Source organism: Enhydra lutris, unplaced genomic scaffold (assembly GCF_002288905.1).
Source record: "Enhydra lutris kenyoni isolate GAN:26980312 unplaced genomic scaffold, ASM228890v2 scaffoldscaffold41, whole genome shotgun sequence".
NCBI classification, from domain to species: Eukaryota; Metazoa; Chordata; class Mammalia; order Carnivora; family Mustelidae; genus Enhydra; species Enhydra lutris.
In genome coordinates this window covers 180,589-204,419 of record NW_019154125.1, presented here as the reverse complement: position 1 = coordinate 204,419, position 23,831 = coordinate 180,589, and the positions used below count along the sequence as shown (strand labels likewise).

At 37.6% G+C, this 23,831-nt stretch overlaps 1 protein-coding gene across 1 annotated transcript in view; it reads right to left on the bottom strand.

The window, feature by feature from the left end:
- LOC111155383 (carboxypeptidase A6) overlaps positions 1-23,831 on the bottom strand; it is an 88,310-nt gene that overhangs the window by 34,559 nt on the left and 29,920 nt on the right. Inside the window, exons 5-6 of the mRNA XM_022515534.1 lie at positions 21,702-21,812; positions 21,121-21,211 (exon numbers count right to left, since the gene is read on the bottom strand). Of these exons, the coding sequence (XP_022371242.1) occupies positions 21,121-21,211; positions 21,702-21,812 (202 nt within the window). The remainder of the gene's footprint in view (positions 1-21,120; positions 21,212-21,701; positions 21,813-23,831) is intronic.

Sequence of the window (23,831 nt, the reverse complement as noted above, 5' to 3'; positions counted from 1 at the left end):
CCTACTTGGAATCTCTGTCAAATAAATAACTAAAATCTTAAAAAAAAAAAAAAGAAGAATTATAAAAGCAGCAAAAGAAAAACAACTAGCTATATAGAAGGACAACCCCACAAGATTATAAGCTGATTTTTCAGCAGAAACTTTGGAGACCAGTAGGGAGTGACACAATATATTCAAAGTGCTGAAAGGAAAAAACTTAAAACTGAGACTGCTATACCCAACAAGATTATCACTCGGGGTTGAAGGAGAGAGAGTTTCCCAGACAAGCAAAAATTGAGAGTTGATCACCATTAAAACCAGCCTTATAAGCAATGTTACAGGGACTTCTTTAAATGGAAACAAACAAACAAACAAAAAACAACCCATAACTAGAAATAAGAAAATTATGAAAGGAAAAATTTCCCTAGAAAAAGCAAATAGTAAAGGTAGTAGATCACTTATAAAACCAGTATAGGAGTGCCTGAGTGGCTCCGTCAGTTAAGCATCTGACTCTTGAGTACAGCTCAGGTCATGTTCTCAGGATCATGAGATCAAGTCCTACATTGGGCTCTGTGCTGGGCACAGAACCTGCTTAAGATTCTCTCTCTTCTTCGCCCTCTGACCGCCCCTGCTTTTACTTACCCTTTTTCTCAAAAAGAAAAAAAAAAAAAAAAGCTAGTATGAAGGTTAAAAGACAAAATTAGTAAAACCAGTTATATCTAAAATAATCAGTTAAGAGATACCCAAAAAGGTATAAAATGTGATGTTATATACATAAAATGTGGAAGGGGAATAAAAATTTTGTGCTTTTAGAATGTGTTTGAATTTAAGTGACTATCAGCTTCAAATAGACTACTAGTGACTGAAGATATTATATAAGAATCTCATGGTAGCCACAAGCCAAAAAACTGTAACAGGTACACAAAAAGTAAACAGAAAAGAATCTAAGCATAACATTAAAGACAGTAATCAAATTATGAGGAAAGAGAAGAAGAAGAAAAAGACAGAAACAGAGAACTACAGAAACAACTAGAAAGAAAGCAACAAAATGGCAGTAAGTACACATCTATCAATAATTTACATTTAAATGTACTAAATAATCCAATCAAAGACATATAGTAACTGAATGGATAAACAAGACTCATTTCTGGTCTTTCTACAAGAGACTCACATCAGACCTATAGAAACATAGAGAATGAAAGTGAAAGGGTGGAAAAGCAATACTTATATCAGACAAAATAAACTTAAAAAGAAAGCCTGTAACAAGTGCCAAACAAGGGCATTACATAATGATAAAAGTATTAATTCAACAAGAGGAGATAACACTTCCAAATATCTATATACCCAACATAGGGGCACCAAGACACATAAAGCAAGCAGTAACAGAAATAGAAGGAGAAAATGACAGTAATACATAATAGCAGTGAACTTTAATACTCTATATACATCAGTGGATAGATCATCCAGACAGAAAATCAATAAGCAAAATTGGTTTTACATGACACATCAGGCCAGATGGGTATATGAATACACACACACACACACGTGCATACATACACATATGGAGAACATCCTATCCAAAAACAGTGAAATACACATTATTCTCAAGTGCACATAGAACACTCTCCAGGATAGTTCACATTAGGCCACAAAACAGGTCTCAATGAATTTAAGAAGATTAAAGTCAGATCAAATATCTTTTCTGATCACAACAGTGTGAAAATAGAAATCACTTACAAGAGGAATACTGGAAAAAACCCACAAAAATGTGGAGGCTAACCAACATGCTACTAAACAACTAATGGGTCAGTAAAGGAGTCACAGAGAAAACAGAAAATACAGACAAATGAAAATAGGAACACAGTGTTCCAAAATCTATGGGATACAACAAAAGCAAATCTATGACAGAAATTTATAGTGATACAGGTTTACTCCAAGACATAAGAACAATCTCAAATAAGTAATCCAAATTTACACCTAAAAGAACTAAAAAAAAAAAAAGAAGAAACAAAGCTCAAAGTTAGTAGAGTAGAAATAAATGAAACAGAGAGTGAAAAAATAGAAAAAATTAACGAAACTAAGAGCTAGTTTTTTGAAAAGATAAACAAAATGGATAAATCTTTACCCTGACATAAAAAAAAAGGAAAGAGGGACCAAATAAATAAAATTGAAAATGAAAGAGGAATCAAAAAGGGTCATAAGAGGTTACTAGAATAATTATACACCAACAAATTGGACAATCGAGAATTAAAATATAAAAATGTACAATTCCTAAAAATATACAATGTTCCAAGACTGGAGCAGGAAGAAAAAGGAAATGTTAACAAATGGATTACTGGTAATGAAATTGAATCACTAATTAAAAACCCTTCCAGCAAACAAAAGTCTAAGACCAGACAGCATCTACCAGATGAATTCTATCAAATTTTAAAGAAAAGTTAAAACCTAGTCTCAGCGGGGAGGAGTCAAGATGGTGGAGAAGTAGCAGGCTGAGACTACTTCAGGCAGCAGGAGATCAGCTAGATAGCTTATCTAAAGATTGCAAACACCTACAAATCCAATGAGAGATCGAGGAGAAGAAGAACAGCAATTCTAGAAACAGAAAATCAACCACTTTCTGAAAGGTAGGACTGGCAGAGAAGTGAATCCAAAGCGACAGGAGGATAGATGGCGGGGGAGGGGCCGGATCCCGGCAAGCGGCAGAGTAACGGAGCACATAATCAGGACTTTTAAAAGTCTGTTCCGCTGAGGGACATTGCTCCAGAGGCCTAACCGGGGTGAAGCCCAGGCGGGGTCAGCGTGGCCTCAGGTCCCGCAGGGTCACAGAAGGATCGGGGGTGTCTGAGTGTCGCAGGGCTTGTAGGTATTAGAACGGGAAAGCTGGCTACAGAGACAGAGCCGAGGAGTGAGCTCTAAACTCGGGGTTACCTTGAACTGGTCACAGTCTCGGTCATCTTGGAGCGCGGCCGGAGGCCAGGGTGACGGGAGTAATTGGGCGCTGTTCTCTGAAGGAGCACTGAGGAGTGGGGCCCTGGTTTCTCGGCTCCTCTGGGCCGGAGACCGGGAGGCCGCCATCTTCATTCCCGTCCTCAGGAACTCTACGGAAAGCGCTCAGGGAACAAAAGCTCCCGAAAGCAAACCCGAGTGGATTACTCAGACAGGCCCCTGTTAAGGGCGGTGCAATTCCGCCTGGGGCAAAGACACTTGAGAATCACTACAACAGGCCCCTCCCCCAGAAGAGCAACAAGAAACCCAGCCAGGACCAAGTTCACCTACCAAGGAGTGCAGTTTCAATACCAAGGAGAGCAGCAGAATTCCAGAGGAGGAGAAAGCAAAGCACGGAACTCATGGCTTTCTCCCCATGATTCTTTAGCCTTGTAGTTAATTTAATTTTTTTTTTCTTTTTCAATTTTTTTTTCTCTTCTTCTGCCAATTTTTTTTAACTATTACCCTTTTCTTTTCTAACATTCTTTAACTAGTTTATCTAATATATATATATATTTTCTTTTTTATATTTTTTCTTTATTCGTTTTCTTTTTTTAAATTGTTTTTGTTTTTTGTTTTATCTTTATGAACCTCTTTCAAACCTTTCTCCCCCCTCATGATTTGGGATCTCTTCTGATTTGGCTAAAGCATATTTTCCTGGGGATGTTGCCACCCTTTTAGTATTTTACTTGCTCCTTCATATACTCTTAGCTGGACAAAATGACAAGGCAGAGAAATTCACCATAAAAAAAAAAAGAACAAGAGGCAGTACCAAAGGCTAGGGACCTAATCAATACAGACATTGGTAATATGTCAGATCTAGAGTTCAGAATGACGATTCTCAAGGTTCTAGCTGGGCTCGAAAAAAGCATGGAAGATATTAGAGAAACCCTCATGGGAGATACAAAAGCCCTTTCTGACGAAATAAAAGAACTAAAATCTAACCAAGTGGAAATCAAAAAGCTATTAATGAGGTGCAATCAAAAATGGAGGCTCTCACTGCTAGGATAAATGAGGCAGAAGAAAGAATTAACAATATAGAAGACCAAATGACAGAGAATAAAGAAGCTGAGCAAAAGAGGGACAAACAGCTACTGGACCACGAGGGGAGAATTCGAGAGATAAGTGACACCATAAGACGAAAAAACTAAAAGCTTTACATCAAGGTCATGAACAAGACAAGGATGCCCACTCTCACCACTTTTATTTAATATAAGAGTGGAAATTCTAGCTACAACAATCTAACAAATAAAAGGAAGAAAATTCATCCAAATTGGAAAAGAAGAAGAAAAACAGTATATTTGTAGATTCCATAATACTATGTTTAGAAAACCCTAAAATCTTCAAGAAACGATTAGAAAAAATGAATTCAGTAAAGTTGTAGTATAAAAAGTCTACATAAATATGGCATTTCTATACATTAATAATGAACAATTAGATAAATTAAGAAATGATCCCATTTACAACTGTATCAAAAAGAGTAAAATACCTAGTAATAAATTTTATCAAGGAAGTAAAAGACCTGCATACTGAAAACTATAAAGACACTAATGAAAGATATTGAAAACAACACAAATAAGTGGAAAGATAATCCATGCTCACGGATTGGAAGAATCAACTCAGGTAAAATGTCCATTCCTTTCAAGGCAATGTACACATTCAATGGAATCCCTATCAAAATTCAAAGGACTTTTTTTTGTAGACCTAGAACAAATAATTTAAAAGTTTGTATGGAACCAGGAGGAAGCAAATGGTGGAGGAGTAAAAGACTGAAATATCGTCAGGTCCCAGGAGTTCAGCTAGATAGTTATGAAGCTATTCTGAACACCTGCAAATTCAACAGGAGATAGAAGAGAACAAAAGCAGCAATTCTAGGAACAGAAAATTGACTACTTTCCAGAAGGCAGGATGTGCAGAGAAGTGAATCCAAAGAGATGGGAAGCTAGACTGTGGGGGGAGGGGCTGGCTCATGTCAGGTGAGAGAGCAGTGTAGCACAAAATTGGAACTTTTAGAAATCTGCTTCACTGAGGGACATCGCTCCAGAAGCTAAGCAGGGATGGCGTCCACATGGCTACAGTGCAGTTTCAGGACCTCTGGAGTCACAGAAAGACCGGAGGTAGTGGGGGTGAGGGGAGCCGGAGTGTGGCAGAGCTCTCAGATATCTGAGCAGGGAAGCTGACTACAGAGACAGGCGCTGAGGGGTGCACTCTCAGCTCAGGGTTACCTTAAACCATGATCCAAGTCACGAGCAACTGCTCTTGGAGCAGAGACCTCACAAGTGGCAGATCCGGAGAGACCTCCTCCTTCTTCCTTTGGGAGGAGTGGTGTGGGAGCATGCTGCAGGGATCTGCCGGGTTTGGAGACTCCAAATGGGGCCATGAGCCAGAGATAGAAACACTTGGTCACAGGCCAGGTGAGCACAGACCCCAGCCAGAGACCAGGGAGATGGGAGGAATTGACTGCTTTTCTCTGAGGGCACACTGAGGAGTGGGGCCCTGAGCTCTTGACTCCTCCAAGACTGGAGATTTGGAGGCCACCATCCTCATTCTTGTCCTCCAAAGCTGTACAGAAAGCATTCATGGAACAAAAGCTACAGAGAGCCCGAGCAGATAACTTAGCCTGGCCCCTGCCAAGGGCAGTGCAATTCCACCTTGGGCAAAGACATTTGAGAATCACTGCAAGAGGCCCCTCCCCCAGAAGATCAGCAAGAACATCCAGCCAAGAAAAAGTTTACTGATCAATGAGAACTGTAGACATCCAGAGCTAGGGGAAAACAACACATAGAATTCATGGCTTTTTCCCATGATCCTTTAGTCTTTCAAAGTAACTTTAAAAAATTTTATTCTTTTCTTATTCTATTTTTTGACTTTTCCTCTTTTCTATTTATCTTATGAATATCTTGTTAAAATATGTTAAAATTTTCATTCTTATAGTCCTATTCAATCCTTTCATTGTATTTAACCTTGTTTTTTGTATACATATAGGTTTTTTCTCTTTAAAAATTTAAGATACAATTTCTTCTAATAGATCAAACTATACCCTAAATCTAGTGCATGGCTTTGTTCTAGTCTCTAGCCTGATTACATTCGTTCCTCTTTTTTTCCCCCCCAATCAACTTCTTATCAATTCCCTTTTTAGGATCTTTCTTAATTTTCATCTTTACAGTCATATTCCATCCCCTCATCATGTTTACCCTTATTTTTGTATACATATAAGTTTTTCTTTCTTTAAAAATTTGGGAGGGAGCTTCTTCTAAGAGACCAGAGTACACCCAAAATCAAGTGGGTGGCTCTGTTCTATTCAGGAGTCTAATACACATACCATACACACACACACACACACACACACACACACACACACACACACATTTTTTTTCTATCCCGCCCCCCCCTTTCTTCTCCCCCTGGTTTTGGGTCTCTTATGATTTGGTTAGCATATATTTTTCTGGGATCTTTGCTACCCTTTTAGCATTTTGTTCTCTCATTCATCTATTCTTACCTGGATAAAATGACAAGGTGGAAAAACTCACCACAAAAAAAAAAAAAACAAAAAGAACAAGAGGCAGTACCAATGGCCTAGGGACATAATCAATATCGACATTAGTAATATGTCAGAACTAGAGTAGAATGATGCTTATCAAGGTGCTAGCTGGGCTTGAAAAAAAGCATGGAAGATTCTAGAGAATCCCTTTCTGGAGAAATAAAAGAACTAAAATCTAACCAAGTTGAACTAAAAAAGCTATTAACGAGGTGCAAAAAACAAAACAAAACAAAAACCCAAAAAAACAACCAAAACTGGAGGCTCTTACTGTTAAGATAAATGAGGCAGAAGAGAGAATTAGTGATATAGAAGACCAAATGATAGAGAATAATGAAGCTGAGCAAAAGGAAGACAAACAATGACTGGACCATGAGGGGAGAATTCAAGAGATAAGTGATACCATAAGATGAAACAATGTTAGAATAATTAGGATCCCAGAAGAAGAAGAAAGAGAGGGAGGCAGAAGGTATATTAGAGCAAATTATAGTAGAGAATTTCCCTAATGTGGCAATGGGAACAAGCATCAAAATCCAGGAGGCACAGAGAACTCCTCTCAAAATTAATAAAAATAGGTCCACACCCCATCGTCTAATAGTAAAACTTACATGTGTTAGTGACAAAGAGAAAATCCTGAAAGCAGCTTGTGGCAAGAGGTATGGAACATACCATGGTGGAAATATTAGTATGGCAGCAGATCTATCCACAGAGACCTGGCAGGCCAGAAAGGACTGGCATGATAAAGTCAGAGCAGCCAAGAATACTATATCCAGCTAGGCTGTCATTGAAAATAGGAGGAGTGATAAAAAGCTTCCAGGACAAACAAAAACTGAAAGAATTTGTAAACACCAAACCAGTCTACAGGAAATATTGAAAGAGTCCTCTAAGGAAAGAGAGAGCCTAAAAGTAACAGACCAGAAAGGAACAGAAACAATATACACTAACAGTCACCTTACAGACCATACAATGGCACTAAATTCATATCTTTCAATAGTTACCCTGAATGTAAATGGGCAAAATGCCCCAATCAAAGGAAATAGGGTATCAGCATGTATAAAAAAACAAAACCCATTGATATGCCTTCTACAAGAAACTCATTTTAGATCCAAAGACATCTCCAGATTTAAAGTAAGGGGGTGGAAAACAATTTACCATGCTAATGGACCTCAAAATAAAGCTGGGGTGGCAATCCTTATATCAGATTAGATTTTAAGCCAAAGACTACAATAAGAGATGAGGAAGGAACCTACATCACACTTAAAGTGTCTCTCCAACAAGAAGATCTAACAGTTTTAAATATCTATGCACCTAACATGGGAACAACCAATTATATAAGCCAGTTAATAAAAAAAGAAACACATCAACAATAATACAATAATAGTAGGGGACTTTAACACGCCCTCACTGAAATGGACAGATCATCTAAGCAAAAGAGTAACAAGAAGATAAAGGCTTTAAATGACACACTGGACTGGATGAGCATCACAGATGTATTCAGAACACTCCATCCCAAAGCAACTGAATACAAATTCTTCTATAGGGTACATGGAACATTCTCCAGAAGAGATCACATCCTGGGTCACAAATCAGGTCTCAACTGGTACCAAAAGATTGAGGTCATTCCCTGCATATTTTCAGACCACAATGCTCTGAAACTAGAACTCAATCACAAAAGGAGAGTTGGAAAGAACTCAAATACATGGAGGCTAAAGAGCATCCTACTAAAGAATGAATGGGTCAACCAGGAAATTAAAGAAGAATTGAAAAAACTCATGGAAACAAATGAAAATGAAAACACAACTGTTCAAAATCTTTGGGATGCAGCAAAGGCAGTCCTGAGAGGAAAATGTATAGCAATACAAGCCTTCCTCAAGAAACAAGAAAAGTCTCAAGTACACAACATAACCCTATACCTAAAGGAAGAACTAAAGAAAGAACAGCAAAGAAAGCCTAAACCCAGTAGGAGAAGAGAAATAATAAAGATCAGAACAGAAATCAATGAAATAGAAACAAACAAACAAACAAAAAATAGAACAAATAAACGAAACTTGGAGCTGGTTCTTTGAAAGAATTAATAAGATTGATAAACACCTGGCCAGACTTATCAAAAATAGAAAGGACCCCCATTAATAAAGTCATGAATGAAAGAGGAGAGATCACAACCAACACCAAAGAAATACAAACAATTGTAAGAACATATTGGGAGCAACTATACACGAGCAAATTTGACAATCTGGAAGAAATGGATGCATTCCTAGAGACATAAAAACTACCAAAACTGAACCAGAAAGAGATAGAAAACCTGAACAGACCCATAACCAGTAAGGAGATTGAAGTGGTCATCAAAAATCTCCAAACAAACAAGAGCCCAGGGCCAGATGGCTTCCCAGGAGAATTCTACCAAACATTTAAAGAAGAATTAATACCTATTCCCCTGAAACTGTCCCAAAAAATAGAAATGGGAGGAAAACTTCCAAACTCATTTTATGAGGTTAGCATTACCTTGATCCCAAAGTCAGACAAAGACCCCATCAAAAGGAGAATTACAGATCAATATCTTTGATGAACACAGATGCAAAAATTCTCCCAATAATACTAGCCAATATGATCCAACAGTACATTAAAAAGATTATTCACCACGACTAAGTGGGATTTATTCCCGGGCTGCAAGGTTGGTTCAACATCCGCAAATCAATTAATGTAATACAATGCATTAATAAAAGAAAGAACAAGGACCATATGATACTCTCAATGGATGCTGAAAAAGCATTTGACAAAGTAAAGCATACTTTCTTGATCAAAACTCTTCACAGTGTAGGGATAGAGGGTATGTACCTCAATATCATCAAAGCCATCTATGAAAAACCCACAGTGAATATCATTCTCAATGGGCAAAACCTGAGAGCTTTTCTCCCAAGGTCAGGAACATGGTAGGGCTGTTCACTATCACCACTGCTATTCAACATAGTCCTAGCCTCAGCAATCAGACAACAAAAAGAAATTAAAGGCATCCAAATTGGCAAAGAAGAAGTCGAACTCTCATTCTTTGCAAATGATATGATACTTTATGTGGAAAACCCAAAGACTCCACTCCAAAACTGCTAGAATTCATACAGGAATTCAGTAAAATGTCAGGATATAAAATCAATGCACAGAAATCCATTGCATTTCTATACACCAACAATAAGACAGAACAAAGAGAAATTAAGGAGTTGATCCCATTTACAGTTGCACCCCAAACCATAAGATACCTAGGAATAAACCTAACCAAAGAGGCAAAGAATCTGTACTCAGGAAACTATAAAATACACATGAAAGAAATTGAGGAAGATACAAAGAAATGGAAAAACATTCCATGGTCATGGATTGGAAGAACAAATATTGTGAAAATGTCTATTCTACCCAAAGCAATCTCCACATTTAACGTAATCCCTATCAAAATGCCATCAAATGGGGTGCCAGGGTGGCTCAGTCATTAACTGTCTGCCTTCAGCTCAGGGCATGATCCCTGGGTCTTGGGTTTGAGCCCCACATTGGGCTCCCTGGTTAGTAGCTAGCCTGTTTCTCCCTCTCTCATCTCCCTGCTTGTGTTCCCTCTCTCACTGTGTCTCTCTCTGTCAAGTAAATAAATAAAATCTTTAAAAAAACTATTAATTTTTACAAATACATGGAACAAATAATCCTAAAATTTATGTAGAACCAGAAAAGAACCATAATAGCCAGAGGAATGTTGAAAAGAAAGCCAAAGTTGGTGACATCACAATTCCAGACTTGAAGTTCTATTACAAAGCTGTCATCATCAAGACAGTGTGGTACTGGCACAAAAACAGACACATAAATCAATGGAACAGAATATAGAGCCCAGAAATAGACCCTCAACTCTATGGTCAACTGGAAAGAATGTCCAATGGAAAACCGACAGTCTCTTCAACAAATGGGTTGGGAAAATTGGACAGCCACATGCAGAAGAATGAAACCGGACCATTTCCTTACACTACACACAAAAATAGACTCAAAATGGATGAAAGACCTCAATGTGAGACAGGAATCCAGCAAAATCCTTGAGAAGAACACAGGCAGCAACCTCTTCGACCTAAGCCACAGCAAATTCTTCCTAGAAACACTGGCAAAGGCAAGGGAAGCAAGGGCAAAAATGAACTATAGGGACTTCATCAAGATCAAAAGCTTTTGCACAGCAGTCAACAAAACCAACAGACAACTGATAGAATGAGAGAAGATATTTGCAAATGACATATCATATAAAGGGCTAGTATCCAAAATCTATAAAGAAGTTATCAAACTCAACACCCAAAGAACAAATAATCCAATCAAGAAATGGGCAGAAGACATGAACAGACATTTCTGCAGAGAAGACATCCAGATGGCCAACAGACACATGAATAAGTGCTTAACATCACTTGACTTCAGGGAAATACAAATCAAAACCACAGCAAGATACCACCTCACACCAGTCAGAATGGCTACAATTAGTAAGTCAGGAAATGGCGGATGTTGGCAAGGAGGTGGAGAAAAGGGAACCTTCCTATACTGTTGGTGGGAATGCAAACGGGTGTAGCCACTCTGGAAAACAGCATGGAGATTCCTCAAAAAGTTGAAAAGAGAGCTACGCTATGACCCAGCAATTGCACTACTGGGTATTTACCCTAAAGATGCAGATGTAGTGATCTGAAGGGTCAGATGCACTCAAATGTTTTAGCAGCAATGTCCACAATAGCCAACCTATGGAAAGAATCTAGATGTCCCTCTACAGATGAATGGATAAAGAAGAGGTGATGTGATTGATTATATATATATATGAATACTATGCAGCCATCAACCACCCCCCCCCCCCGCCGAAATCTTGCCATTTGCAATGACATGGATGGAACTAGAGGGTAGTTCTAGTGAAATAAGTCAATCAGAGAAAGACAATTATCCTATGATCTCTCTGATATGAGGAATTTGAGAGGCAGGGAAGGGGATTGTGGGGGGTAGGGAAGGAAAAATGAAACAAGATGCAGTTGGGAGGGAGACCAACCATAAAAGACTCTCAATCTCATGAAACAAATTGAGAGTTGCTTGGGGGAAGGTAGGGATGGTGTGGCTGGGTTATGGACATTGGGGGCATATGCACTATGGTGAGTGCTATGAAAAGTGTAAGTCTTATGATTCACAGCCCTATACCCCAGAGGCAAATAATATATTATATGTTAATTTAAAAAATTGTATAGAACCATAAAAGACCCTGCATAGCTAAAAGAATCTTGAAAATGAAGAACAAAGCTGGAAGTATTATGCTCCCTGATTTCAAGCTATACCACAAAGCTATGGTAATCAAAACAGTATGGTACTGGCACAAAAATAGATATATCGATTAAATGAACTGAATGGAGAGTTCAGAAAAAACCATGCTTATATGATAAATTAATCTTTGACAGAGGAGGCCAAAATGTACAATGGGGGGAAGATAGTTTCTCCAATAAATCCTGTTGGGAAAACTGGACAACAACATGCAAAAGAATGAAATTGGACCTCTGTTTTACACCATATATAAATATAAACTCAGAACGGATTAAGGATTGCAGCATTGGTGGGATAGTGGTGAGAAAAGCTGTCTTCCAAAAGAGATTAAAGACTTAAATGTAAGACTGATAACCACAAGACTCCTAAAAAGAAAACATAGGCAGTACGGTCTTTGACATTAGTCTCAGAAATATTTTTTGGATTGTCTCTGTAGGCAAGGGTAAAAAAAGCAAATGTTAGCAAATGGGACTATAGCAAGCTAAAATTCTTTTGCACAGTGAAGGAAGCCATAAACAAAATGAAAAGGCAACCTACTGAATGAGAAAAGATACTTGTAGATACATCTGATAAGAGGTTAATATCCAAATATCTACAAAGAACTCATACAACTCAATACAAAAAAAATCTGATTGAAAAATGGGCAGAGAACCTGAATAGACATTTTTCTGAAGAAATACAGATGGAAAACAGGCACAAAGATACCAACATCACTCATCATCAGGGAAATGGAAATCAAAACCACAATGAGATATGACCTCATACCAATCAGAATGGCTATTGTCAAAAAGATAGGAAATAACAAGTGTTGGCCAGAATGTATAGAAAAAAAAATAGAAACCTTGTGCCCTGCTGGTGGGAATGCAAATCAGTATAGCCAATGTGGAAAACAGCATAGGAGTCCTCAAAAATAATTTAAGGATTTGAATAACCAAATAATAACCAGATTATGCAGCAATTCTGATTCTGGGAATTCATCTGAAGAAAATGAAAACAGTAATTTGAAAAGATGTATATGCCCTTATTTTCCCTGCAGCATTATTTACAATATGTAAGATGCAGAAGTAATCTAAGTGTCCATTGATAGATGAATGGATAAAGATGTGGTATATATATATTCAATGGACTATTACTCAACCATAAACAAGAATGAAATCTTGCCCTTTGTGAGAACATGGATGGAGCTGGAGAGTATTATGCTAAATGAAATAAGTTAGAGAAAAACAAATACTGTGGGATTTCACTTGCATTTGGAATCTGGAAAACAAAACACATGAACAAACAAACAAAGCCGAAATAGATTTGTAATTGCAATCTGGTGCTTGACAGAGTAGTGGAGAGTGGGGGTTGGGAGGGAAATGGGTGAAATAGGTGAAGAGGTTTAAAAGGTACCAACTTCCAGTTATAAAACAAGTAAGTCACAGGGCTGTCACGTACAGCATAGGGAATATAGTCAAAGTGCTGTAACAATCTTGTATGGTGACAAGATGGTGGCTAGACTTTTATGGTGATCACTTTGTAATGTATATAAATGTTGAATCACTATGTTTTACACATGAAACTAACATAACGTTATACATCCACTACACTCCCCCCCTCAAAAGAGTTTACTAATGTGGTGGCATTTGAAAGGAAACATAAGAACAAAACAAAAATCCAACAAAGCCAGATAATTAAGTAATTCAGTTCTTCCCAAGTTTCAGCATTCATTGTCAGCTCTCCCCAGATACCAAAGGAACTACTACACAAAGATTTAAAAGACAACAGTTGGGAAAAGAAGTACCAATATCTTAAGGCTACATACTTTATTTTGAAACTTCCATTTTGAAACTGTGATAGTAATGCTCTTGTGGTATTACTTGTAGGAGTCAGCAAATAAGAAGGGATTTGCCTGGAAGTAGTCCGTTTTTATGAGCAGGTACAGGTAAGATTACTGTAGACAGAGCAATGATAGAAGGTCTTAAAAACCATCATCAACTATTAAACCACTCTCAGATTTCTCTTAGACCAAAATTATAATATATTATCATTTTATTTGGTTTATTAATTTTAAAAATAATTTATACATTTATATTAACAAAGGAGATTTTCAGATAATTTTCTTGCTCATGCTGTTCTCACTTGGTTTTGCAATCAAGGTTCTATTTAGCTCCATAAAATGTTTTGGGAAATATTCACTCTTTTCCTGAGTTCTAAAAGAGTTCATATTAGTGTAAAATGATCTTTCAGGAGCCTGGGTAGCTCAGTTGGTTAAACATCTGACTTTGGCTCAGGTCATATCTCAGGGTCCTGGGATTGAGCCCCATGTCAGGCTTGGTGCTTAGTGGGAAGTCTGCTTCTCCCTCTCCCTCTGCCCCTTCCTCTCTTCCTCCCTTTGCTTGGGCTCCCTCCATCTCTCTCTTGAATAAATAAATAAAATATTTAAAAATAAAAAAAAAATCATCATCAAGAATTGAGGCCTAACCTAATTCCAATTGTGTTAATGTCTAAAATGATAGTTCGGGTTTTCTGGCAATATGATGGAATTGTACCATCTCTCGGTGATAAAATCTCTTGCTATAAACCTCTCTGAATGCTCAATGAAGTGATTTAAATACACATCGGAATTCTCAAAATGTTCCCAAGGGAACAAACATGAAGAGGGAGTTGGAACGAGAATAGCTGAAGCAAAAGTTGTAGCCGTTCCTGGGGTGTTTGCTGGCTCAGTCTTGTTTCAGTGGCTGCATGTGGTGGAGGCAGGGCATCAGGATTTGGGTCTTCAATATATAGGAAGGGGGAATAAGACCCAGGCATATATGTGAGACCCTCAAAGAGTGCTTCTTTAAATGAAAGCTGCAAAAACAAACAAACAAACAAACAAACAAACAAACAAACAAAAACTAAACTGCCTCTATGGGAAGATATGAAGTCCTGCTGGGAAGAAAATGTCTCCATGGAGAATTCATAGTCATACCCCTGATATCACATGTAAATTCAAACTACCTGCATGGTATGAAGTGGCCCAATTTCAAAAATAGTACCTGGAGGGGTGCCTGAGTGACTCAGTCAGTTAAGCAACCAACTCTTGATTTTGGCTCAGGTCATGATCTCAGGGTTGTGAGATCGAGCCCTGCATTGGGCTCTGCACAGTGTGTGGAGCCTGCTTAAGATTCTTTCTCTCTGCGGCGCCTGGGTGGCTCAGTGGGTTAAAACCTCTGCCTTTGGCTCGGGTCAGGATCCCAGGGTCCTGGGATCAAGCCCCACATCAGGATCTCTGCTCAGCTGGGAGCCTGCTTCCCTCTCTCTCTCTCTGCCTGTCTCTCTGCCTACTTGTGATCTCTGTCTGTCAAATAAATAAAAATCTTAAAAAAAATAAAAGATTCTTTCTCTCTCCCTCTGTCCCTCCTGGCTCACACACTCTCTCTTTCTAAAAACAAAATAGAACTCCAAACCACCTCCCCCCAAAAATAGCACCTGGAAACCTTCCTCTCCTCTCTTATCATACATTCCCAACTTCCCTGTTGTCTATGTTTAATAATTTTGAATAAAACACTGCACATCTTACTATTTTGATACCTAAACTACTCCTTTGCAAGCATACATTAACTTTTTAACAAAGTGGAGTGACCATTTGTTGCAAGCTGATCCCTAAAATGTCAGATATAATGGCTTGAAAAAGGGTTGTTGGAGTCAGGCAGACTTGGCTTCTCACTGTGGCTCAGTTTGTGTGTAATCTGAAGTAAGTTTCCTAATTTCTTGGAATTTTAGTTTCTTTATCATATATATAGGGATAATAATAGCATCTACCAATGAAAGAATAGTCTTGCATACTTAGCTCATGCTTGAAACATAGTGAATCCTTAATAAATATTAGGCATAATAAATATAAATTATAACAATTATATAACTATATAAACATCAGTGAGAAAATTCCATTTGATCTAAATTTCTAAAACTCCAGGATTCTTTACCCTTTACTTTCTTTATAAAAAGCACAACTAAGCATAATAATTAACTCATTGAATTACCTAATTTTTAAATTTCTCTACCAACTTCCATGGAAGATTTCAGGTGACTAATACATCTTTTTACACTAACTTGGTTTTAAAGATAATAGGATAAGTCAACAGATTTTCCTTTTATATTTCTTCAGAATCCCAAATAATTCCTTGGGAGTTAGATAAGGACTCATTAAATCATTCAGGACTTTCTGAGACAATTTACAACACCTCGCATTTTATCAGGTGTTCAATATATTTGTTTTGATTTAAAATTGGATTAATATATGTTGGAATCAATATATGTTGGGCATCTTAAGAGTCCAGTTTGACTACCCGGTTGATGTTCAATCCCATCTATGCATCATTCTTAGCAGATGTTAGCCATTCTTGTCTTATAAGTTAGTGTATTCTTGTTATGGATTCCATACCTCTGAAAATTTGATGTGAATTAGTTCTCACCCTGAGCTTATTTGGAGGATAGACTCAGCACTTCCTCACATTCCCAAATAGCATATCCCATTCCACAAAGCGTTAATCAGTGAAAGAAAGTGTACTGAATATTACCAGTGCTGGTTATGGAATACTGAAGAGAATTTGCATACTTTACAGGAAAATTTAATTAAAATTCTCATTAATCATCTTTGACTTCCAAGAATTCCCTTTCTAGATATTCCAGCAGCGTCACTTCTCCCTGTTCTTCCTCTCCTTGTCCCAAATTTTGTCTCCGAAATTCTCTATATGTTTTTATAGCAATTCAGTTCAGGTTTAAAGCAAAAGCCTTTCAGCTAGAAGAACTCATCCTCTTAACAAGCAGGCCAGTGACCATCCATTGCTCTTTCACAGGTATTGGCTGCAAACAAACAGTACATAGTAGCTCCCCTTTCATTTCAGGTGACTTATTGAAACATTTGCCAAATCAAAACAGGTCCCCCCCCCTTTTTTTTGATAGAGTGAGGGGGTGTTGGTAGGAGAAGGGCATCTGTAGAGAGAGGCATTTGTGATTGCACTGTTAAAAAATGATTTTCTCCACACTATACCTAATTTATAATATTAGATAATGGAGTGTTCTAAAAAGAGTTATATTTCATTAAATGCCCAACATGCTCTTAAATGGTAATAAAATTTGCTTTTTTGAAGTGTACAATTGGATGAATTTTAGTATATTCACAATCATCACTACAATCTAATTCCAACAACATTATCATCCCAAAGAGAAACCCCTTCCTCAGTAGCATTCCCCCCCACCCCTCCCTAGCCCTGAGCAACCACTGATCTACTATCTGTCCCTATGGATTTGCCTATTCTGGACATTTCATATAAATGGAATCTACAATATTATTTTATGACTGTCTTATCTCACTTAGGATAATGTTTCATCTATGTTGCATCTATGTTGTATCAGTATGTATTCTTTTAATGGCTAAATACTATTATCTATTCCTTGGTTGACAGACATTTGAACAATTTCCAGTTTTTGACTATTATAAATAATGCTGCTATGAACATTTGTGTACATGCATTGTATGGACAAATGTTTTCATTTCTCTTAGATATATATGTAGCAGTAGAATTGCTAGGTTATATGGTAACTCTATGTTTAACTTTTTGAGTGACCATTAAACAGTTTTCCAAAATGACCACATCATTTTACATGACTACCAGCAAGTATGAGAGTTCCAGCTTCTCCATACCTTTACCAACACTTGTTATTGTCTGTCTTTTTTATTATAGCCATCTTAGTGGGTGTGATGTGGCATCTTGAAGTGAATTTCCCTGATGGCTAATGATGTTGAGCATTTTTTTTTCAATGTACTTATTCGCATTTGTAAATCTTTAAAGAAGTGTCTGTCTGAATCATTTGCCCATTTTAAATTGAGTTGTTTTTTATTGTTGAGCTGTAAGAGTTATTTTAATATTCTAAATAAAAGCCTCTTATTAGACATGTCATTTGCAAATTCTTCCATTCTGTAGGTTGTCCTAATAATAACTTATTTTTAGGCAACACTTGAGTTATTTAAGGATTAAAATTTAAACATGGATATCATCCAAACTCTTTGCCTCTCTCCTGGATTTGTTCCAGTTTGGAAGAAGCAGTGCACATGATGTTCTCCAAAAAGAGTACATAGAAGAAGGAAACAAACAAACAAGCAAAAAACATAACAACCCACAGTGCCTAGCAGAGAGTATGTACTTAATTAACTATGGCAAATTAATGAATATAATTAGTATATTTATTCTTGGTTCCCACTACTACTTTGACTTGTTGACTCCCTGTTGGATCCACTTTTGAGCAATGATATTCATTTCATGGCCTGAAGACCCCTGGGGGAGCTAGGAAGTATGTTCTAGGCTGTCCGTCTACTCCACATTAAATGCACTGAAGTGTAACACTGTTATGTGGGAATCCATGGGTTTTTCATGATAAAAAAGAGTTTCATGTTCTACTCTTTGAGTTTGAGACTCATTTAAGGAAAGAAATAGCTGTTTTTGTCAGTTCAATGTTGACTCTATAGTGTTTTCAATGGTCCTGGGCATTCCTGGGCATTTCTAAGTCATTTATACTATGGTTGTTTATTTGGAGCCTCACTTAGAGACTACAATTATTTCTGGGCCCTTGACCTCAGAGTGGTTCCCTCAGTGAGGTTCACTGTCCCCTGGACCAAGCCAATAGCTGTGGGGAGATGATGCTGTGGGGGAGGAAGTCCACATCTGCCTACCTGTCAGATCATCTACATCCCCTCGGGACACCTTGTGGGGAGAGATGATCCCAGCCAGGCTGCCTGCATTTCCACATCACTTACAACAGTCTACCAAGGTCATTTTGCAACTGACAATTGACATAATCCCCTTGTACATCTTGAGTACAGACTCACAGGAAGAATCTGAATGATTCAGAAATCCGAAGGATCAAAGGAATTCTAGTGAGGACTGCAGATGAAACTAAGAAAACAGTGAAGGTCTATGTATGAAGGAAACAAGCCAGGTAAAGGAAAAAGAACGATGGAAAGCAAGACACTTATTTGTAACTGGATATAGACAAGAGTCTAACTTTCTACAGGCAGAGCTGGCTGGCCTGCTAGTGTTACTAAGCTTAGCTATCCATTCAGTGCACTCACTTAGATGACTGTGGGCATCATTTGTGTGACATACACATGGATACAGATATCTACCAACTAATGAAATAGGACACACAGTTATGAGCATGCAAAATGGTTGCATCAGAAAGGGGGGGGGAAGAATTTTAAAAATATTAGTAGTTTTAGGGAGTTAATGTGAACCAGCTTTTTGTCTCAGTCCAGGCTGAAGAAAAAAAAATTTTTAGATTTATTTCTTTATTTTAGAGAGAGAGGGTGGGAGGCACAGAGGGAGAGGGAGAGGCAATCTTAGGCAGACTTCCTGCTGAATGTGGAGCCTGATGCAGGGCTTGATCTCATGACCCTCAAATCATGACCTAAAGTGAAATCAAGTCAGATGCTTAACCAACTGAGCCACCCAGGTGCCCTGAAGAAAAAATTTTAAAATATAAACAGCCATCATTAACAGCACTTTATAATATCTATGTGATGCTTTTCTTCTCTCACAAATGCAAACCCTTTTAAGTTCCCCTTAAGGCTTATCATCACAACACTCTCCTGAAGGAAAGAAGTACTTTAACAGTGGACCTGAGGCTCAGAGATCAATTGACTGTTCTGCAGCTTGGGGGAGAAGGGATAGATCACTGACATTTAGATCTCTGTTTGGAACTAGGACTGAATTAGGCATTAAACATATGTAAATTCCTTTAATTCCCATAAGAATGCTATGAGATAGGTGTTATTGTTATAAATTGATGAGTAAAAAAAAAAAAAAAATCACCCAAATCACTGAGCTAATAATGGTAGAATCAAACCATATCTGTTATATTCTAGAGACATATTCTTATTTGTGAGTTCTAACTGATCAAGGGAGGTTGCCTGGAGAGGATGTGTGGAAGGAGTCTGAACCCATGCCCAGCTGCTCTGTCTGATGCTGGTAGGATGGGAGGAGTGGTATCTAATGCGTCAGAGAATGAGTGATTTGGGAATAGGCCACATTTCTAAGTGACTAACAGAAGACCTTCTATTACACAATGGTTTACATTTGGAGGGAGCTAAGGAAGGACTCTGAAAGGGGAGCTCCTTACAACTGCCTTTTGATAATACTTTTTGTACCCTCCCTTCTATTGCCAAGTATGATACTAGTGAAGGAAACCAGAATATGTCACCCCAAAATATGCCTCTTTGATGTGAAAATTATTTTGAGCTGAAGGCAAATAAGCAGCAGCAAATGCAGGAAAACCTCTCTCTACCTTCCCCTTTTCTGCCTAAAAAGAGGATATAAATTCTTTTACTGGAGACAGACTTTATTATCCTAGAGACAGCACCCCAGGAATCTGCAAACAAACCTGCCTCCATTAGCTGGCTTCCATATATTTATTTTAGTTATTTTATCCCCAAACTACTTTCCTTTGTCCTGTCATTTCTCTACAATTTCCTTGAAGATGCTATATAAACCAGAGTTCTAAGTTGCCACTCTGAGTTACTTTTCATGAGGTTTCTTCCATGTGACATGTGCCGCACATGTTAATAAACTCTTTTTCTTTTGCCAATCTGCCTTTTTAAGAGCTTCAGCTGAAAAACCAAGGTGAGTAGAGATCAAGTTTTGCCCCCTGTATACTAGCTATGGCTAATTTTCTCCCTTCTCTCCACCTTCCCCTCTCTAGTACCTAGCTGTTTCTTTATTTTGAAAACAGTTTCTTAAAATGACATCCTCTCAAAAAAAAAAAAAAAAAAAAAGACATCCTCTCTTCACTTGAAAGGTATTAATGATGGATGCAATGTAGCAGAAATATACTTGCCATGTAAGTGGTCAGTCAATGCATGAGACCTTAGGTAGATTCTAGACAAGGATTTAGTACTTTTGATTGTTATAGCCAGATGAAAGCAGGATCAGAATTACTCTCACTTTCTCAATGAAAGGAAGAAAACATTTAACCAGATTTATACCTCAAACCACAGTTCTGTTTTAGTTTCTGAATGTCGAATATTCCTCAGTTTTCTGCTTTTACATCTGTGTTTAAATTTTCAATTTTCAAGATTGGGTTGACAGATGTAAATCTTTGATATTTCCATATTAAAAATTCCTTTCATTTTCTTTTAGAAATTATAGCTACAATGTACATATCTGTGTTTTTCTCTGTTAAGTTTTCACACACAGGAAAACATCAGTCTTATATTGGAGTCCTAATGGGCTCATCATTTTTGAGAGTGAAAGCTGTGGAAACCTCTGGATCCAAATTCCAGTTAGTTTCCAACTTACCACACCATTTCACTTTCCAGTTACGATTGGCATCAACTCCACGGCAGCGAAACCTTGAGTTCCTTGACCTTGTTTTTCTCCAAAATCGATCCTAAGTGTAATTAAGAAAATAGGTGTAGAAAAAATATTCAAAAGTTATTCACATGCATTTTTATAGCACAACTGGTGAATGAATCACAGCACTGCAGAGAGAGCTCCTCTAGGAACAGACAAGGAATGGATAAGGAGCAGAGACCCAGAGACCCCAGAGACCCCAGGGTCATGCTCTAATTTCTGTCACACACTTACTCTCTTAGCTTCTCTTGGCCTTATTTCTTCTTGGGCAAAATTGAGTAAGTTGGGCTAGACTAGTGACTTTTCACAATTTCTTTGGAAGGAGAAATCTTCCAAATGAGATACGGAATCTCATGCAAAGCCAAACATATAAACCAAAGTTTGCGGCTATGATGGACAGGGAGTGGAGGTCTCTTTTGCAGTTCTGGAATCACTAGGCTGTCTGCCCACCAGGTTTCCTTCCTGTTCTATGGCTGTTTTCTATATATTTAGTCTCTCTTTTCAATTGGATAGGCAAAGTGACTTACACTGGTCCAGCTAAAATGGTATCCATCAACGTTAAACACAGGCATGATATAGAAATACAGATGACTCAACATTTTTCTCATGGTTGGGTCACTCCTATAGGTTAGAAGAGCCTAAAAGACAAAGGTGACATTTTTCTTACAAATGGATCTCAAATATAGGTTTAGAAAAAATACATGAAAACCCTTTGCATCCATGGGAAATACCAAATATATTGTGTTGAAGAGTAACAAGCTAATATGAATAATACTCTTGGACATCACATACTTTTTTTAAAATAAAAAATTTTAAATTATTTTTAAGTTTTTATTTAAATTCCAGTTAATTAACATACAGTGTAATATTAGTGATTCAACACTTCCATATAATAGCTGGTGCTCATCATAGCAAGTGTATTCCTTAATCCCCATCACATATTTAACCCATCCTCCACCCACATCATACATTCGTTCTTGGGATTTTTATTGCAAACTTTTTGTTAGGTATACATTTTAGCAGAGGTAGAAAAACAGACTAATCGGGTAGTCTCTGACAGTTATTTCAGAACTGGCTAAATATTAGACTGCTTAAGAAAGAAATTATTTAGATACACTTCAGTATAATCAGTTTTTTTTTTAAAGATTACATTCAATTTTAGACAAAATAATTACCCATATAGTTTGGTATCCTTACAGGATAACACAAGCTAGTTATACATGCCACTTAATTGTTTATGTCTAACTGGTACCAGACTCAAATCTTGGAACTTACTGCATTGACACTGTTCTCTCCTGATTTTTCTATAAAGAGTTTAATAATCATTATAACATCTCTGTCACTTTTATCATGGCTGGCTTCAAAATCTTGCTCAAGTGATTGGGTTTTACTTATATTGTGTCTTGCCCCAAGCCTGAAGATTTCTGCACTACACATTTGGCCTCAAACAGAGAAGCACTGAATGTGTTAAGAATACAGACATTTTGAAATACGATTCCTATGGAATGGACTACTAAAACAATTCTTTTTGATGCCTATTTGTCCACATATAAGGTATCTTAGAGAAACAGGAAATTGAAAATGGCTGCCTCTGGGGAAGGAACTCATGGGACAATGTACAGGAAAGAGAGTTACCTTTAGTATAATACCTTTATATTCTTTTGGATTATGTGAATTTTTACTACATTAAAAAAAATTCAAAATAAAGAAAATTCTTAAATCACATATATATTGCTTTGGAAAATTTAATATTTAAAACTTCAATCTTCTTTTACATATAGTTAAGTAGGATCTCTGAACCCCTCATAAACAGCATTGGCATTTACATGATGAGAATGCTGTTCACAGAGAGCAATCCAATAATATGTTAGAAACTATCATTATAGGGGCGCCTGGGTGGCTCAGTGGGTTGAGCCACTGCCTTCGGCTCAGGTCATGATCTCAGGGTCCTGGGATCAAGCCCCGCATCGGGCTCTCCGCTCAGGGGGGAGCCTGCTTCCTCCTCTCTCTCTCTGCCTGCTTGTGATCTCTCTCTGTCAAATAAATAAATAAAATCTTAAAAAAAAAACTCATTATATTAGAAATAATGAAAATATAGGGAAATGCTCAAGAACATAAGAGTTAAATACAACTTTACTGAATCTAATTTAAATATCTAGGAGATTAGCACAAGTTAATAAATGTTAATACAATTCTCTCTTACTTCAAGGCTCAATAATAATTTTTTGGCCACATAGCTTCTGTAGAATTTTCATACTGCTTGAATTTCTAATGCCCCAAATGAGAGGAAAATTTCTGGTATGTGAGTGTACATATCGTAGAGTTTTGATTTCCTCTAATTAATGGAGGTTCCCCAGTGCCTGGAGGAAGTCTGCTGGGGATGGCAAAGACAGAGTTATATGGTTAGCTACATTTCTTCCATAAAGTTAGGCAGCTGTGGCTTTCTGTGCCATGCTAGTGAGGGAGAGAGAGGAGATGGAAGGAAACAGAGCTGGGGCAACAGGGCAAGAAAGGGCAGGGAAAAGTCATGGTAATTTCTCTTCCTCCCTCTTACCTGACCACAGCTCATTTATTTCAGTCCAAACTTGGGAAGTCTCATCTTTTCCAAGCATGGATCATGTTAGCACTTAAGCACCAGACTATGCTAGAGATCTGCT